The sequence below is a fragment of the Callospermophilus lateralis genome, chromosome 5 (genome assembly GCF_048772815.1).
Source record: "Callospermophilus lateralis isolate mCalLat2 chromosome 5, mCalLat2.hap1, whole genome shotgun sequence".
Taxonomy (NCBI): domain Eukaryota; kingdom Metazoa; phylum Chordata; class Mammalia; order Rodentia; family Sciuridae; genus Callospermophilus; species Callospermophilus lateralis.
In genome coordinates this window covers 37,536,559-37,555,601 of record NC_135309.1, presented here as the reverse complement: position 1 = coordinate 37,555,601, position 19,043 = coordinate 37,536,559, and the positions used below count along the sequence as shown (strand labels likewise).

General features: G+C 45.5%; 1 protein-coding gene across 5 annotated transcripts; it reads right to left on the bottom strand.

The window, feature by feature from the left end:
- Positions 1-861: 861 nt before the first annotated feature.
- On the bottom strand, positions 862-15,417 carry Rmnd5b (required for meiotic nuclear division 5 homolog B). Of its 5 annotated transcripts, XM_077109378.1 has the most exons (11): positions 15,317-15,340; positions 15,033-15,152; positions 8,359-8,509; positions 6,439-6,584; positions 6,203-6,343; positions 5,458-5,558; positions 5,082-5,248; positions 3,942-4,107; positions 2,040-2,142; positions 1,800-1,954; positions 862-1,718 (listed from the first exon to the last, which is right to left on the bottom strand). In XM_077109378.1, the coding sequence occupies exons 3-11, from the start codon at positions 8,495-8,497 to the stop codon at positions 1,655-1,657; spliced, it is 1,182 nt and encodes a 393-aa protein (XP_076965493.1). In that variant the 5' UTR covers positions 8,498-8,509; positions 15,033-15,152; positions 15,317-15,340; the 3' UTR covers positions 862-1,654. The 5 variants fall into 5 exon arrangements, with proteins under 5 accessions (XP_076965493.1, XP_076711906.1, XP_076965495.1 ...); XM_076855791.2 differs by lacking the exon at positions 15,033-15,152 and having other exon boundaries at positions 15,317-15,417; XM_077109380.1 differs by lacking the exon at positions 15,033-15,152 and having other exon boundaries at positions 8,359-8,505; positions 15,317-15,347.
- Between the last annotated feature and the right edge of the window lie 3,626 nt (positions 15,418-19,043).

The window sequence follows — 19,043 nt, the reverse complement described above, 5'->3', positions numbered from 1 at the left end:
ATGCTTTGGTTTAAGCTAAGAAATGATTTTTTGGAGGGTGAGGGGTAGTAAGGGAGATTGAACTCAGCAGTGCTTTATCATTGAACCATATCCTGAGCCCCTTTATTGACATAGGGTCTAAGTTGCTGAAGCTGATCTCAAACTTGTAATCCTTTGCCTCAGACTCCTGAGTAGATGAGAAGCTGAGATTGCAAACATGCACCACAGTGCCCAGCTCGAGAACTGATTTTCCTGTGTACTCCAGAACTTTCAACTCTCATTTTCAGGAGAAGTGTAGGCTTTGAGATAGGCAGCAGGGCCTGCAGACACTTAGAGACAGTCCCATTCCTCTTTTCTTCCAGGAGCTTTAAAAACCATTGTGGACCCTGGGCACTATGATGTATACCTGTAATCCCAGCAACTCAGGAGGCTGAGACAAGAGGATCAAAAGTTCAATTCCAGCCTCAGCAACTTAGTGGGGGAAAAAAAAGAAACGTGGAAAACTTACTGGGAAAAAACTCAAAACAGTAAATTTTTTTTTTCCTTATACTAGGGATTAAACCTGGGAACAGTCTACCACTAAGTCACATCCCCAGTCCTTTTTATTTTTTGAGACAGGGTCTTGCTAAGTTGCTGAGGCTGGCCTAGAACTTGGAATCCTCCTGCCTCAGCCATCCAAGTCACTGGATTACAGACATGCCCCACAGCACCTGGCTAATAGATTTAATATGGGAATATGAAGCTAAATACAAACCCAGGCCTTTCTCCTTCTGAACATATGGCCTTTGCAAACACTGTATACCTGAGGTCCCTCCCTGCCTTATAAACTCCCTCACCACAGGATTTAGTACCCATAGCAACCAGTCTTCAGCCTCCCTGGGGTAATCTGCAAAGAGTTTATGCTTGGGTCAAGAGCTGTTGAAACTCTTAATCTTAAATCCTTTCATCTTAAATCCTCTTACAGTGATTTCTAATAAGATTTTATACACATATATATAAAAGCACCTTGCCCAGGGTTGCACATCTCCCACATTTTCCCCCGAGGCAGACTTTCCAGATGACTTGGCTAACCATGGTTCTGTTAGCAGCCACCAGGCCATGCCAGTATGTATGGTGCAGCGGGCACATAATTGTCAGTGAAGCTCCAGGCTGGCTAGAAGTAAGGAGAAGAGCTGTGAATATATTTGCTCAAAGTTATAAAACAACAGCATTCAGTTCTAACTTGGACTATTTACAACAGGGAATGGATATACAGTTGAGGCTATACAGTGGGAGGAGCTGGCCACAGCTGGATCTAGGCTGAGAGGCAGAGGTGGATACAGCCTTCACATGGCAGTAAAAGCCATGGCTGAGGATGGGGTGGAAGATTGTTGCTGATGTCCAAGACCTTTGCTACTCTGTCAGTTGCTAAGTGGGGCAAATATAAACAGCAAGAGTACAGAGGCCAGCATTTCCCTTTCCTTATAGCCAAGGAGGTAGCTTCCCAGTCTAGCTCTTAACCTCTTTTCTTGGCCTCTGCCAAAAGCTTGGCCAGGCTCCACCCCATGGTAGTGTTCCTCAGTCAGTTCCTCTGAAATGAATTCCAATCCACTAAAGCCACTCATCCATCTGCCCCTAGACAGACTGAGGCTCATGGGAGAAAACCCCTTCCAACAAAGTTCCTTTCAGGCAGCAATCAGAATATGATGCGTTTCCCGTCTGCTGGGTTCTGCTCCATGGGACAATAAGGACATTTCAACCTGCAAAGGGAGAACCAAGACCATCTCAGGGGTGGCCAGCAGAGCAGCCTGGTCAAGATAGAATTAGGCGGGGGGACTTACTTTCCTCCATTAATGAGCTTGTTTAGTGCATCTCGGGAAATGACATGGCCACAGATGAGCTTGATGGGAGGGTTGGAATCCGATGTCTGCTGGCGGAGGATGGGGCAAGCAAACACCGAGTGGTACCAGCACTTCATGCCTAGTTCAATCTCAATCTGGAGAGGGTGACAAAGGATTGAGTTCCATTTTCTGTCCTGGCTGTATTCCCTGGTGCTAACGCCTCCCCCTACCAGGCCTCACCGGCAACTCATCCTTGTGACTCCAGACCCCAGTGCACTGCCTCTGCTCAATCACAGCTTTGATGTTCATCAGCACGGGCAGCGCCACACAGCCAGAGGCAAAGCTGCAGAACAAAGAGCAGGGGCTGGAGTAGCTCAGACCACAGAGACCTGGATGACAGACAAAAGGACTGGTGCAGCATGTCTTTGGCAAGGGACTTGAGACAGGATTAAAAAGTAGCGAGAGATGAAATCAGTCCTTGAAAATCCTTCAGTGGCTCATAAAATGCTATATATGTAGACAGGTATGTCTAACTCTAGAGAATCATTCTAATGTACCCCAAAGGTTGAGAACCTATAAGAAAGACAAAGAGAAGCTCCAGAGCAGATATCTGCTCATCCATACCAATGAAAAATGGTATGCTGGTCATGGTGGTGCACACCTGTAATCCCAGCAACTCGGGAGGCTGAGACAGAAGGATCAAAAGTTGGAGGCCAGCCTGGGCAACTTAGTGAGATCCTGTCTCAAAAAATAAAAATGGCTAGGGATGAAGCTCAGTGGTAGAGCACCCCTGAGTTCAGTCCCCAGTAAACACACACTAAAAAAATTCCATGGTGTGACTTGGAGGACAGTGGTCAATTTGGAAGGGCCCCAGCCCATTTACAGGGTCTATCCTACTGTCTTGTCACAGTATACCAGTAGGATAGTGGCTATAATCTAGGATACTGAAAAATGAGAAAGGGGGATTCAGTTCTCAAAAATCATCGCATGGGTGATAGGGAGCTCACTGGTTGGGAACTTGGATGATGAATTCTAGAAATGCACAGGGTAGTGCTGTACAGCACAGAGCCTGTCAAAAGGTCAGTGGTGTTCTTGCCAGGAAATAATAATCCAAATCCATGGTAACAAAGTAGATGAAAGTGGAGTCAGTCTTCCACATTGGGGAACAGTATAAAACTCCATAACCAGTCTAAATAAAATGCAATGTGAAGCTGGGCAGTAGGGTACACACCTGTAATCCCAGCTACTCAGGAGGCTAAGGCAGGAGGATCACAAGCTGGAGTTAGCCTCAGCAACTTAGTAAGACCCTATCTCAAAATTTAAATCTTAAAAGGACTGGGGATTTATTTAGCTCAGTGGTAAAGCACTCCTGAGTTCAATCCTCAGTGGAAAAAAAAAAAATTTAAATTAAAATAAAAAGAGCTGGGGCTGGGATTGTGGCTCAGCGGTAGAGCGCTCGCCTAGCACAGGCGGGACCCGGGTTCCATCCTCAGCACCACATAAAAATTAAAAGGCATTGTGTTGTGTCCATCTACACCTAAAAAATAAATATAAATAAATAAATAAAAATAAAATAAAAAGAGCTGAGTAGAACACCCCTAGGTTGAATCCCCAGTACTGTGAAAAAAGCAATGTGACAGCTGTCCACTGTGGTGGAGTGTAGCTCTGGGGTCAGTCCAAGTGTCCTTTATTCTGTGAGGCATGCTAATTCCATGGTGAACTGCCACTTCCTCATCTGTAAAATGAGGATAACAGTACATCCAATTCCCAGAGTTATTGTGAAGCTGGGATAGAAGGATATTACTATGACGGAGACTTCTAAGCAATAGCTCTAAATTCACATTACTCCACCACACAAGTCTCCCCTGAGGGAAGTGGCTGTTTGAGAGAAGAGACCAAAAGGTCACAGGGCTGCACAAAGGCGTGGATTTGTCTTCATTGGGAGGGTTTTGCCATAATCTAGGAGAGATGTGCAGGCAAGGCAGGGCCCTCTATTTTAATTATAAAAACGGGGAATTTCTACCTCAAAGGATGATTCGGTGAAAACACCAAGAAGCATCCCAGTAGGTGGCAGTGCCTTGGCAAAATCATGTTTCCCTCTAAGCCCTCCCCCTTATGCTGCCCTCCCAGGCTGGGTCATACCTGACACTGAGTGGAGACTCCACAGAGAGCCCCAGCAGGGAACAAGCATCCCGGGTAAAGGTCTCACAGATCTCTGCCCAGTGGCTGCTGTCCAGGAGGTGGCAGTAGGGTGACTTCTCCAAACCCAGCCGCAGGTACACAAGGCTGCCCATCATCACCTGAATCTCTACAAGGCAACCAAGCAGCAGTTCAGAGGATGCAGGGGCTCTAGATCCATCCTCCGGGGGGAGGGCAGCAGGACTGAGAAGCACAATTCTGTGAGCTCCACTGAACACTGCAGCTCCCTGGCCCCTTGACAGACTGAGCAGGAACTGAAACACCCTCAGGCAGCTCCCTGGCCCCTTGACAGACTGAGCAGGAACTGAAACACCCTCAGGCAAAACTGATTCTAAAACCAGCTGGAAGGGGAAGTCTGGGCTGCTGCCATAAATCAAGAACAGGTGTTGCCAACATGGAATCAGGAGGAAGTTCCTTTCCAATCCTCTTTCCATCCTTCTGTTTGCATCAAAAGCAAGTCTCCACTTAGCACAAAATGTCTGCACTCACCAACTCTAATCTCCCTTTTTAACAAAAGCAGATCCCATGTTTGACACTTTCAGGAGGCAGCAGTATCTAACAAAAATTTTAAATCATTGCTTGTGGGCTGGGGATGTACTCTAGAGTGCTTGCCTAGCATGTGTGTGGCCCTGGGTTCATCCCTGGTTGAGGAGTATGGGTCATTCAAAGGCAAGACTCAAAGGACAGGCTTGGAAATGCAAATATGAAGGAAGGGGACTCAGGAAGAACATGCCAGAGAAGATGCTCAGGTGAGTCTTATTAAACAGGGCCCTTCTAGGTAGGTAGAAACGTATGAGGCAGAAGCAGCAGCATGAGGGCATGGCATGCTCTGGGTATAGGTATGGCACACAGCAGGCACTGGAGACCTGATGTGTCTGAGATGACAGTATAAAGATTTCGCAGATGTGGATGAAGAAGAGCACTGAGTGTGAAGCTTACCTCAAAGGCATTAAGGGGTCAAAGAGAGTTTTTCAGGTTGGGGAGAGACATCTGGGTGTCAGAACCCAATGTGGGCACAGGGACTGGCAAACTGACACATCAGCTGGACCCCAGTAGCACCACCCTCAGTGCCTGGGCACATACCCCGCTGGTGGAGTCGAGCAAAAGGCTGAAAGTGCCGGGCATAACTGAGGGCCTCCAGCTGCTTCTCAGGGCCGCCTGCAAGGAGACGGATGAAGTACAGTCGGTGCAGCTTGAACTCCAGGGAACTGTTGAGCTCCAGCAGGCGCTGCCTATGAGAAACGGCCCATCTGGGAAGAAAGGAGCCATGTTGGTGGGGGCTAAAAAGCGGGCTCTGGCACAGCCAGAATCTGAGAGAAGGGATCCAAAAGAGTGTGAGGCCCTCAAGACAGGGCTGGAAGCATGTCAAGCACATCTGGGTGAATTGAAGACCACAGACAAGTTCTGCCCCTGAGAGGCTATGACAGAGCGCTACTAGCCCACCCATGGTCCTCCTTACTCAAGTGCAGGCCCCAGGTCTTGTTCGTGCAGAGCTTCCAGGATTCGATTCAACTCCAAGAAGGGCTGCTTGAAATCCAAGTCCACATTCAGTGTTGATTCCTGTGGGGGAGAAAGAGATCTCACCAATGGAAGACAGAATTTCCAAAATTCTGTTAGACACATAATAAAACTTGATCTGCCAAAAACAGACTGAAGTGAGGCAGAGTCTGTAAGGCGAGCCATGGTCTCCTGCCAGCCACATAGGTCCCTCTTATTCCCATTTCATTTCTAAGGAGATCAAGTGCCACAGGCTGACCTCCCAGAGTGCAGAGTGCAGACCACAAACTATATCCCACCATTGGGGTACTGAGAACAGTCCTCAGGCCTGACATTGATGAGCTTGGTGAGAAAATTCCTTTTCAATCCTCCTAATTACATTAAGGCAAAGACTCCTTTTCTTCCATTGCCAATGTGTCTTTAATGCCTAACAAGTGCTACTTTATCATTTCACTAATCCCCTTTTTAATAAGGGGATATCAGGCTTCAACTTAGCAACCTGGCTACTGTAGAAATCAGTAACTTTGCTTTTCATCATATATCTTTTTAGAGCAACCTTCTATTTTATGGAAGGGAAATGATTTCTAAAATACATGTATTTAAACAAGGCAGGGATTTAATAGGAAGAAAATGACCAGATAAAAAGCAGAATGAGTAGGTACCCTCAGCACCTTCCCAGCCAACCTGATTCCTGGCAGAGTCATTACCTGGCACAGCTCCTCAGCAACACTGAGCATGCCCTGCTGGTACAAGTGCTCCACAATGGCCAGCTGCAGAATCTGCTGCTGCTTCTCCCGTGAGTCCCATACCGCGTCGGAGACCACACCACATATCTCAGAGTCAAAGTTCTGACAAGGAGAGATAGGGCCCAATAACTTCAGTTATATCCTGCCAAGCTCCAGGATATTCCCACCCCTAGTCCTTGGGCTGCCCACATGCTCACCCTGTCAATGGCTTTGCCCACTCGGGACACGCTGCTGTGAATGTCCTTATGGTCTGAAGCCAGTTTCTGGACAGTGTCTTTGATCTTCCGGCAGCACTGGGACATCACCAGGGAGAGGGTAGCTGAGAGAGGAGTCCCTTGGAGTGCTTCAGAGAAACAGTGGAGCAAGTCAGGACACAGAGGATCCATTTCTGCTTCCTCTTTTCTAAATGCTGGCCTGGTAATAAAGTGCTTGCCTAGCATGCATGAGACCTGGATTTGCTCCCCAGCACCACCAAAAAAAAAAAAAAAAAAGTAGCTGAGGAAGTAGTTCATTGCTAAATGCCGGCCTAGCAGCCTGAACTACACAGTGAAATATCTAGCTTCTATTTCAGGTCCTGCCACTTTTTAACTTGGAACTGGTCAAGTGGGAGAGGCCAATTTATCCCTTGTGCTTTCATTCCTTCATCTATAAAAACTGTAGATTGCTATAAAATGAAGACAATTTGGCACTTACTGTGAGTTGACTGTTTTAGCTCATGTACTGCATTCATACACAGAATTATATGTTTGTCAAGTTAAACACTGACCCACTCTATACCAGTAATTCCACTTCCAAGAGAAATAAAAGTGATGGCCACCCAAAATCTTATATGTGAATAAGAAATAACCCAAATGTTTATCAACTAATGGATAAATAAAATGTGGCCTATCCATACAATCAATATTATTTAGCCATAAAAAGGAATAAAGCTAGGCATGGTGGTAGTCCCTGCCACTTGGGAGGTGGGAGGATCACGGGAGTCTACAAGTTTGAGACCAGCCTGAGCAACACAGCAAGATCCTATATCAAAAAGAAATGAAGTCCTGGTACATGCTACAACATGGAAGAATCTTGAAAACATTATGCTATTGAAAGAAGTCAGAGGGCTGGGGATGTGGCTCAAGCGGTAGCGCGCTCGCCTGGTGTGCGTGCGGCCCGGGTTCGATCCTCAGCACCACATACAAACAAAGACGTTGTGTCCGCCGAGAAGTGATAAATAAATATTAAAAGAAAAAAATTCTCTCTCTCTCTCTCTCTCTCTCCCACTCTCTCTTTAAAAAAAAAAAAAAAGAAAGAAAGAAGTCAGAAACAAAAGGCCACATATTGTATGAATCTATATATATTAAGTGTCCAGAATAGGTAGATCTATACAGACAAAGTAGATAAGCAATTGCCAGGGTGTTAGTGGGAGGAATGGACAGACTATTAATGGGTTGAGTATCTTTTGGGGGTGATGAAAATGTTCTAAAATTAGATAGTAGTAATGATTGTTCAACTTTGTAAATATTCTTAAAAAGCACTGAATTGTATACTCAAAAAGAGTAAGCTTAAGGATATATGAATTGTAGCTCAAAAGAGAGATAGGTTGGGGATGTAGCTCAGTGGTAAAGTGCTTGCCTAACATGCATGAGGTCCTGGGTTTGATCACTAGCACCATCAAAAAAAGAATAAAGAGCCAGGCGCGATGGCACATGCCTGTAATCCCAGTGGCACGGGAGGCTGAAATAGGAGGATCGCAAGTTCAAAGCCAGCCTCAACCTCAGTGAGGCACTAAACAACTCAGTGAGACCCTGTCTCTAAATAAAATATGCAAAAGAGCTGGGGGTGTGGATCAGTGGTTGAGCACCCCTGAGTTCAATCCCTGGTACCCAAATTAAAAAAAAGAAAGAAGGGGACCAAAAAAAATAAACACAACAGAATAATTTCAGGTAAATTAATAATTTTGGTTGGGCTTTTTGAAAGAGCTCAGAGAATGCCATTACACCCATTTGAAGAGGCCTAGAGGTATATGTATCAATGTCCTAATCATCCTGCCCGGACCACGTCACCAAGTAGCCCTCGATCTCCCCCATCCACAGGAAGTCTGGTATGGGGATCTCTCAGGGGTGGACACCCACCTGCATTGGCCAGCTCAGCCCGCAGCTGGCCCACATAGTGTAGCAGCTCCTCCAGGCTCTGCTCACAGTGCTGTCCATAGGTCAGGAACTTCTGCAGGACTTTGTCCAGCTCTCTCTCCACACATGCACATTGCTCCATGACAGCCTCTGCCTGAGGAATGTCAACTGGGTCAAGCCCGAAATGGACCAGGGTGACACAGTAGGGGAGCTCCCAGACCATTTATTCAGATCCCTCTCACCATTCCCATATCATATATCAATATTCAGAAATCCCCTGCATTGCTAGGTATGGTGGCACATGCTTTGTTACAAAACATGAACCAAAAACAAAGTATTAAAAAAAAAAAAAAAAAAAAAACCTTGATCCTGTCCTTATATAAGTCTGGTGTCCTCCCACAGGTACCTGGGTGGATGGATGGGAAGCTGTGGACCAGATCTGTTTTGTTAAGCAGGGATTCCTTTTTTTTTTTTTTTTTTTTTTTTTGGTATTAGGGATTGTACCAGGAGCACTTTACTACTAAGCTATATCCCAGTCCTTTATTATTTTTTATTTTGAGAGAGGGTCTCGCTAAGTTGCTCAGGGCCCCACTAAGTTGCTGAGGCTCGCCTTGAACTTGTGATCCTCCTGCCTCAGTATTCTGAGTCACAGATATTACAGGTGTGTACCACCATACCCAGTTTGTTCAGTTTTTAGTTTGGTTTGACTTTTTTGATACTAGGGTTCATAACCACTAAACTACATCCCAGATCTTTTTATTTTTATTTTGAGACAGAGTCTCACTAAGGTTCTGAGCGTCTCCCTAAATTGGTGAGTTTGGCCTGGAACTTGTGCTCTTCCTGCCTCAGCCTCCTGAGTAACTGGGATTACAGGGAATGTACCGCCACATCCAGCTCATTTCCCTTTTAAATCAGGACACCGAGCAGGCCTCACACAATCCTTAGCAGGCTATACAGTCTAACTAGAAACCCATACACTGCACAGAGTCATATCTCATGTATTTCTTATATTCCCTATGGCCACCTCTTACAGTTTGTGAAATTGGTTATCCATATACTACAGTGATACAAACCATCAAGGCAATCCTTGAATGGATAAATTTGGAAATATAGCTTAGATAATAACTGCCAACCATGTTGGTCTGATGGGCCTGGCCTGTCCCTCTAGTGTCAGCCAACCCCCACTGCTAGCTCATGGATAGGCACCTTATGCCCAACCAACCAGAACCCTCATTCTCACAGCCCGATGCCCTGATACATGTTGCTTCCCCCTGGTCTGCTCTCTGGCCCATCTTTCTCCAGTTTGTCAGATGTCACAGGAAGCTAGCCCTCTTCTTAAACCCTTCTCACCCTAGGTCACTGCTCCCCACCATTTTAGAGCAGGCTTTGACACTGAACACACAATCTTCAAAATGTTGGTGACAGGGCTGGGGATGTGGCTCAAGCGGTAGTGCGCTCGCCTGGCATGCGTGCGGCCCAGGTTCGATCCTCAGCACCACATACAAACAAAGATGTTGTGTCCGCCAAAAGCTAAAAAATAAATATTAAAAAAAAAATTCTCTCTCTCTCTCTCTCTTCAAAAAAAAAACAAATAAATTTAAAATGTTGGTGACAGAATTAATTTCCCTCCTCATATATCTATAGGACTTGAAATGAGGGGACTGTTTACACATCCCTATAAAATGGTCAAATCTAGCCAGTTGTCATTCTCTTAAGTGCACACCTGTAATCCCAGCAATTCGGGAGGTAAGGCAGGAGGATGGCAAGTTCAAGGCCAGCTTGGGCAACTTAGTGAGACCCCCATCTCAAAATAAAAAATAAAGAGGACTGGGGGTGGGCTGGGGATGTGGCTCAAGTGGTAGCACGCTTGCCTGGCATATGTGCGGCCCGGGTTCGATCCTCAGCACCGCATACAAACAAGGATGTTGTGTCCGCCGAAAACTAGAAAATAAATATAAAAAATTCTCTCTTTCTCTTAAAAAAAAAAAAAAAAAAAAGAGGACTAGGGGTATATTTCAGTGGTGGAGTCCCCCTGGGTTCAACCACCAGTACCCATCCACCACACACACACCAAAAAGAGGTACAGAGTAACATCATAAAGAAAATCCTATGTCCAAGATGAACATCAGAATCTTCCCATTTTCACCAGACTCTTCCCCATTTCCAGCAAAACCACCAGTCCTGGCCTCATCACCTCAGTCCCATTCTATAACCCTATCTCCCTAGACACAGGGAACAAGTAACAAGGAAATGGCACCTGGGGCCTTGGGATATGTTTAACCTTCTCTCCTTAGAGCTGATGCTATCAAACACACTAAAATTTGTAACCATGGTGTCCAGAAGAAATGCCACCCCACCCTAAAGAAATATGCTATAACTGGATATGTGCCAGTGTGGGCAAAAGGTAACATAGACTCCCATCTAAAATGATATGAAAATTTTATTGCTATTATTAATAGCTAACATTTCATAAGAGCTTATTATGTACCAGGCATTGCTCTAATGACTTCACATGCATTAACTCATTCATTTAATTCTCACAAAAACACTATGAGGTATGTACAGTTATTAGACCCACTTTGCAGATGAGAAAATGAGACACAGAAAGATTAAATAAGTTGCCCAAGGTCACACCATCTGGGAAGCGGAGGAGTGGGAAATGAAGCCAGGCGGTCTGGCTCTAGGCTCCAGAGCCCGTCCCTGAAGTACTTCATATTACAAGTATGGCCAGAACCAGCTTAACAGGTCACTATTTTATTAGGAAAGGAAAGCAGCAAATACTTGTGGTTGGAATCAATGTACAGTAACCATTAACGATAACAAGAAACAGGAAGTTAACCACAGAGCCTGTGAGAACCATCTGCTGGGGAAGATGGCAAGACAAAAGAACGTTTGCCAAGTGTCTGGGAACCAGAGTCACAATTTACCAAAAATAAACATGTCTCAAAAAGGTCAGGACCTTACCAAGGTCAAAAGGTCTGGTCCTGTTGGATATGGAGTGACATGAGGACCATGAAAACCCAAAGCAGCATCTTGAAACTTCATTAAAAAGTTGAGGAAGGAGTCAGGGATGGTGGCACAATTTATAATCCCAGGGATTCACAAGGCTGATGCAGGAGGATCACCAGCGACATCAGTCTTGAACCAACTTAGTAAGACCCTGTCTTAAAATAAAAAACAAGGCCAAGGGAGGAGGATCACAAGTTCAAGGCCAGCCTCAGAAACTTAGCAAGACTCTTTTCTCAAAATAAAATTAAAAAGGACTGGGGATGTGGCTCAGTGGCTAGGCACCCCGGGTTCAAGCCCCAGGCGTGGGAAAGGAGTGTTGAAGAAGGAGATGGGCATAGGCTTTTCATCCCAGCATTGTTTGTTGTAGCAAAGACTAGGAGAAAAATCTAGGGGCCTCATCACTAGAAGAATCAGTAAGTAAGTAAAAAAGTGGGGGTGCACCTATGGAAATCTGTGTGGCACTTAGAAACTGTATTCTAGATATATCCACAGCCACATCAGGAAGATCCCAAAGCATGGTCATGAGGTACGGGAAATAAAATGAAGTCCAGGTGTTTTAAATAAAAACTTAAAACATATGCATATAACTAAGGCAAATAAAAGATATACACCAAATAAAAGGATAAACAGTGTCTCGTGGTATCTGTAGGGGATTGGATTTCCCTAGGATACTGTGGGTGCTCAAGTTCCTAATACAAAATGGCATAATTGGGCTGGAGTCATGGCTCAGTGGTAGAGCACTTGCCTAGCATGTGAGAGGCACTGGGTTCAAAATAAATAAATAAAATAAAGGTATTGTGTCCACCTACAACTAAAAACATAAAATAAAATTGTTAAATGGCACAGGAGGGGCTGGGGTTGTGGCTCAGCTGTAAAGCACTTGCCTTGCATATGCAGGACCCTGGATTCACTCCTCAGCACCACATAAAAATAAACAAATAAAATAAAGGTATTGTGTCCAACTACAACTAAAAAATAAATATTTTTTTAAAAATGGCATAGGGGCTGGAGTTGTAGCTCAGCAGTAGAGCGCTTGCCTCATATGTGTGAGGCACTGCATTTGATTCCCAGCACCACATATAGATAAGCAAATAAAAGTCCATCAAGGACTAAAAAATAAAGAAATAATGATGTAATATTTGATATTACCTACATATTCTCCCCTATGCCTTGAGCATGCTAAACACATATTCTACCACCAAGTTACATCCCCAGCAGCCCCTTTCCTATACTTTAAATCATCTCTAGACTACTTATAATACCTAATACAATGTAAATGCTATATAAATAATTGTTATACTATAGGAAATAATGGCAAGAAAAAACAGACTATACATCTTCAGTGCAGACACAACTTTTTTTCTGCATATTTCTGATCTGTGATCTCTTGAATCCACAGATGAGAACCCATGGATGTGGAGGGCTCACTATACACCAAACACATCAGAGTGGTTTCCTATAGTGGGGAGAAAGGGAGGGATGGAGATAATAAGGGGATACATACATAAATGCAAACAAGAAAAAGGCCCTTCCAGGTGTGGTGGAGCATGACTGTAATCCCAGCAACTTTAGAGGCTGAAGCAGACCAGTCTGGGCAACTTAGTGAGTTAGGATTTTTTGTTTTGTTTTGTTTTTAAGAAAAGGCTAGGAATGTAGCTTAGCAGCAGAACACTTGCCTAGCATGTGCAAGGCCCTGGGTTCAATCCCCTATACAAGAAGAGAAAAAAGGAAAGGGACCTGCATGGACCAATTAAATATACTGTGAACTGAAATGTGTTATTAACTCAATAAAAAAAAAAAAAATTTGAAAAGAGGCGCTGGAGTGTTCCTCAGTATTAGAATACTTGCCTAGCATGTGCAAGGCCCTGGGTTGGATCCCCTGCACAGTAATCAATCAATCAATCAATCAAATTCAATTCAATTAAAAATAAGAGCCAGGAAACCAGGACTCCCTGCAGGTATTTGATCCAAAGAGCCCAAGAGGTTAATTCAGTCCATTTGGAACAAACCATGCTGCTTAAATCAATCCATCATCTTCACCAAACACAAGAATGTGTGTATTTGTCTTTGACAAACTGCATGATTAATATAAATGCCAATGCCTGGAATTTCACATCCACTAATCCTGAGCTTCCCTCCCCAAGACCTCAGTGTACAGAAATTATCCACCAGGGTTATTGTTCCAAAACACACATTTGATCCTGTCACCCCTTTGCTCAATACTGCCATGGCTTGATACACAGCCCTTTGCAATTATGTATTCACTTCCTTTGCACAAGCTGTTCCTATTCTAGAGAATCTTATGTATTTCTTTTTTGCATGGAGAATATGAGCTAATTATCAGCTCCCCATGAAACCCTCAATGACCTCTCCCTACCTCCTTTTCTACTTCACAAGCCTGTCCAGGGGCATCTGCACCACACACATCTGAGTCTCTACTGTGACACAGTAACTATCTGTTCATACATCTATCTCCCTGCACTGGACTATGAGCTCTCAAAGACTAACATTAGTCCCATCTTCTCCCTTCCTTCAGTGCCCAGTCCATGGCCTGGTTCATGAATGAGTGCTCAGTAAGTACTTGCTGATTAAATGGTGCATCTGCCAGACATGGTAGCTCTTACCTATAATCCCAGAGACTCAGAAGGCTGGGGCAGAGGGTCACAAGTTCAAGGCTAGCCTCAGCAATTTAATGAGGCCCTGAACAACTGGGCTTAGATGCGAAGTATCCCTGGATTCAATCCCCAGTACCAAAATAATTAATTAAAATAAATAGTGCATCCATTCCCTAATCTTTGACCTAGAGAGCTTGAGCTCAAACCTGTAGGTATGAACAGAAAGACACATGAGGGAAGTATTAAATCTTCACTTAGGCAGGCATGGGAGTTTTGCCCCTAGTTTTAAGCATCCCAAAACAAGAGGGCTCCTGGGGAGGGAAGAAGGGAAATTTGTGCCAATCATAGACTAGTCCCTTTTGCCTTTTATCTCCATTGCCTCCATTGACCTAATTATTGTATTTTTACAGTCGCCATCCTTATATCTTTTCCACCTTACATAACATTCCTCTGCTCAAAACCAATAGATTTTTCCACTGTACATGGAATAAAATCCTCTCCCTCTATTTGGCCTACAAGATTCTACATGAACAATCCCACACCCCACCCAACTACCTTTCCAACTTCATCACCCCACTACTCTTCCCCTCACATGCTTCATTCTAGCCACATTAGCCTTCTTTCTGTTTTTTTACTACATCCAATTTATTTCTGCCTCAGGGCCTTTGTACTCGTTCTTCCCTCAGCCTGGATCACTTTCCCATCTCTTCCCACGGCTGGCTCTTTTTTATTCAGATCTCAACACAAATGCCATCTTTTCTGAAAGGCTTTCCTAGACCAATGCAGACCCCTCTGCCTCAACCTCACACCAGTCACCCTATTATATGGCCCTGTTCCTTTTCTTCATTGCACGTCGCTATCTGAAGTTTCAAATCTCTTTTCTCACTGACCAAAACTGGAAGGAGGAAAAAGCCCACCATTTTGCCTGAGCAGCAAGACCCTACTGAGATTACATCTGCATTAACGTGCAAATGACTGGCAAACTCCCACTTATCCTTCAAAAGACCCGGTTCAAATGCCCTGCCGGGCACCCCTCCTCCCGCAGCTGTTTACCTCCGACCCAGGGAGTCGCACTAGGATGGGACCCAGCGACTCCACCCCTTGAGGAAGCTCTACGAGGATGGGGAGTCCTATGATTCTGTGGGACTCCAGTTCCCGGGCCGGGGCCAAAGACTGCAAAGAGAACAAGCCCGAGGATGAATTGGCCTCCCTGGCCCTGAGCCTGGGAGGCAGACCGCGCTGCGCTCGCCCCGCTGCCGCACCCCTCGCCGCCCCCTACGCCTCCGCCAGCGGCCCTGCGACCGCACCTGCGGGCCCAGAAGCCCCAGGGCACTCACCCTAGTCCTGCAGCCGGGGCCCGGCTTCCGGCGCCGCTGTCATCGGAACCGGAAGTCGCGACGGTTGCACCCAGTGTCTGGACTCGCCCATGCGTGGTTTCGCAGGGGGGCGGGATGGCCGGCTAACTCGCCTGCGGCAGGTCTTCTCTTCCCTCCCGCGCCGAAAGTGGAGGCGCCCACAGGAGCCGACGGCCAGTCGCAGACCCTGTGTCGCGCCCTGGCAACCCGCTCCCAGACTCCCAGTTCCTCGGACAAGGCCCCAACCTCCCAGATAGCGGGAAGGAATCAGACCAAACCACTCGCTCGCCCGCGGGGGTGTACGGGGCTAGCGGCCATCAGGGTAAAGGTGCACCTTGGTTCCTGCGCTGCGGGATTCGGCTCAGAAGCCCCAAACCACGCAAAAAAAATGCCTGCCTCCTTTCTGTCACCTGTAATTCAAAGTAAATAGAGCGCTGGGGGTGTGGCATGGGCAAGGCCTGCAGTTCCGTCCCCAGAACCGCAAGTAGTAGTAGTACTAGTAATAATAATAATAATAATTACAATAATAATAATAAAATATCTCTAAACAGCACTTTGTATGTAAGGGATCCAGCAGTCAGGCTCTTTTCGTCGTGCTTTTTTGTAATAACTATTTAAAAGAAAAGTCCTTGCTGGTTTGTTGTTTTGTTTTTGTTTTGTTTTGGTAGTGGAATCTGAACCCAGGGGCACCCTACCACAGAGCTACATCCCCCTTAGTTTAGGCCTAAATTGCTGAGATTGGCCAGGAACTAGCAATCCTCCTGCCTCAGCCTCCTGAGTTGCTGGGATTACAGACAGGCACTACCATATCAGGCTTCTATTTTTTATTTTGAGGGAGGGTCTGCTGAGTAGTCCAGGCTGGCCTCTGACTTTCCATCCTCCTTTTTCAGCCTTCTGAGTAACTGCTGTACTCTTAGATCCTAAACCCATACTTAATCTGCCCACAGGATAGTCAATTTGAGAATGGAATTATGCGGACAGGAAAGATGGCACAGCATGTGCCCTCCTGCCCTCCATAGGTTACCCTTCTTACGGTAAGGGTGACACATCTGTCCTAAGCAGGAAGGGTGTATCTGAAAAGAAAAAGATGGTGACTCCAAACCCAGGCCAGAACTGAATTTACCAGGCCCTCTTCTTCTGAAGGGAAGGGCTAGAGAACTCCCACCCTCTCCTCAGACCTCAAAGACTTAAACAAAAAATAGCCCCACAATAAAGTTTCAATCTCCGTTTTCCTGGGTCTCTGTTTCCCTGATTTACTGCTCCCTTTTATGGTTGATTTCACTCCAGGTCATTAGGGCTGCAACCCTTCACACCTCCTCTTCTTCCCTGCCCCCACCCCTTGCACAATCTTGTTTTGTTTTCTTAATAAAGCACATCACTTGCAGAATCTGGCTTTGTTTTCTTTACAACCTTCACTTGAAATTATGTTTACTTGTTGATCTATCTTCCGGCCCTTAACCCTGCCTCCCCTACATTTTAAGATTAAAAGCTCCATTGGGACCTGGACTTTGTGTTCATCATTGCTAGAAACCAGTAGGTGCATAAAGATGCTGGGAGGAAGCATATATTCTCATATGAAAGAAGAAACCCTGGCTCAAAAACCTTCGGAAGCACGGCAGGTGAGGAGCCAGTCAGTTCAGAGAGGGACCCTATGCCCGCGGGGGCGTCAGATGGAGCATCTTGGAGGTGCCTGGCGGTGCACTCACTGGGATCCTGGGTGGTCCTGGCCCCACACGCGGAAGCGGCGGGGGCGAAGAGTTGAATGAACCATGCTTGGGGCCAAGGAGGCCAGGCGGCCTCTACACTGAGCAGGAGCCGACAGGACCTCACAGGCTTTGGAGACCGCCCCTGGGCTTCCCTACTTCCTCTCTGGAACCCTGGCCTACAGAGCAGGGTGTGGGTAAAGTTGGGAAGAACCTTGAATACACCGCTCACATCAGGCGGTTTAACCTTTGCTGTCTTGTCTTGTGATTTTCCTTGTGTTCAGACTTGTTAATTTCACTGTGCACCAACTTTTACTGCAAAGTTGATTTTATCATTCTTTCCTCATTGGGGTTGTATATATTTGGTTTTTGTTGAGGGGATGGGGTTGCTTCCAAACATGTTGCTTCATTAGCTCTTCTCCATTAATTCAGCAATAGTTTGTTGAGCTTTCTGCCAATTTCCTAGGATTTGATTTTTAAAATTTAACTCATAACCCAATGTCCATTTTTATCTCAAAAGGGATGCTGCGAAGTATGATCCCCACGCACAATTTTGTAGTTAACCCAGGGCTCCCTATTAAATATTCCTTCCTTACTGTCTCCTTTGCAATCTCTTCATCATATTTTTTTTCTACAAAATGGAATCTATTTCTGGTTCCTCAACCTATTTATTTTTATACCAATATCCTATTGTTTTTCTTGGTACTTTGTTCCAATACCATATATTGGATAGGTGGGCTTAAGCATCTCTCACAAAAAGAAAAAAAAAAAAAAAAGTTATTGACAAAGCAGTTCAGTAGTTACCAGGGGCTGGAGGTAGGGGAGAAATTGACCACAAAGGAGCAGAAAGGAGAATTTTGAGGGGTGATGTAATAATTCTATGTCTTGATTATATGGTTGTTTATACAACTCTGCATTTATCAAAACTCTCCAAACTGTATCCTAAAAAGGAAGAATTTTCCTGTGTGCAAATTATACCTTAGTAGGTTGGGGGTGTAACTCAGTGGCAAAGTACTTGCCTAGCATGTGTGAGGCCCTGGGTTCATTCCCCAGCCCAGGAGGGGGAGTATAGAGGGGTGTAGAACATGCACACTTGGAAATGCAGCTTTCTTTGCACTTAGTCCTAGAAGGCAGAGATAGAAAAAGATGGGATCTCCTACGGCTGTGGAGGTGGGGCAGTGGTGGACGATGCAGCCACTGCCTTTGGCTCCACTATGAAATCCAGGAATAACCAAGCCCAACCAAGGGGAGCCTTAGCTGCCTTTCTGGCCTCCCCAGCCAGATTCAAGACCCACCTAAGTCCTCACCTCTTTCTTCTACCCTTCAGGTGGCTCCAAAACAGTGCCTTGTCTTCTCTCCCTGATCTGTCCCTCCTTGCAAGTCCTAAATTCAAGCGAGAACTACCTACCTAGTTTGCAGGACACAGAGCAAAATGAAAATGTGAGGCCTTTTGTTCAAACATTCTTAAGAAGTTCAAGATGGCAACAGCAGAGCATAACACCAAGTGTAGGGGCCCTGGGTGCTGCATAGGTCTTACACACAGAAAACTGGTCCTGGTTTTAACCCTTTCCTTTGACTGCTCAGGGAGTCCTGCACCAGCTTACCAGACTGACCAGGATCTGCTATGCTTCCCATTCTCCTTGTTCCCCTCCTAAAATTCCACACAAGACCCTCTCTGGAACCTGCCCCAAACTTCCATATATCCTATGTCATCACCTACAGAGTACTGCACCCTCTTTGCAGAAAAGTTCCCTAAAATCTACATCCCTTCAGTCTCAGAGAAATGTATTTTCATGCTCCCTTTTTCCATGTTCGGCTCACTTGTTTGATGACATGTTGTCCTGTGTCAGTGTATCAGAGCTCTTTTGAATTCTCCTGTCTTCTTCATCTCCTGTCTGGACCTGGTCACTATCTGGAATGACCTTCAACAGTAGGACACACACTGTCTCCCTCCTCTACACACAAGTGTCAAAAGGGCAGGGAACTTTGTTAGTATGGCTTACTCA

Bases quoted from the DNA above. Each gene is read 5' to 3' on its own strand.
- Rmnd5b (XM_076855791.2), bottom strand. From the start codon at position 8,497: ATGGAGCAATGTGCATGTGTGGAGAGAGAGCTGGACAAAGTCCTGCAG. The intron at 6,585-8,358 runs GTGGGTGTCCAC...GTTTCTCTGAAG, and splicing joins GGCTGAGCTGGCCAATGCAG to CACTCCAAGGGACTCCTCTC. The intron at 4,108-5,081 runs GTATGTGCCCAG...GTTGCCTTGTAG, and splicing joins TGCTCGACTCCACCAGCGGG to AGATTCAGGTGATGATGGGC.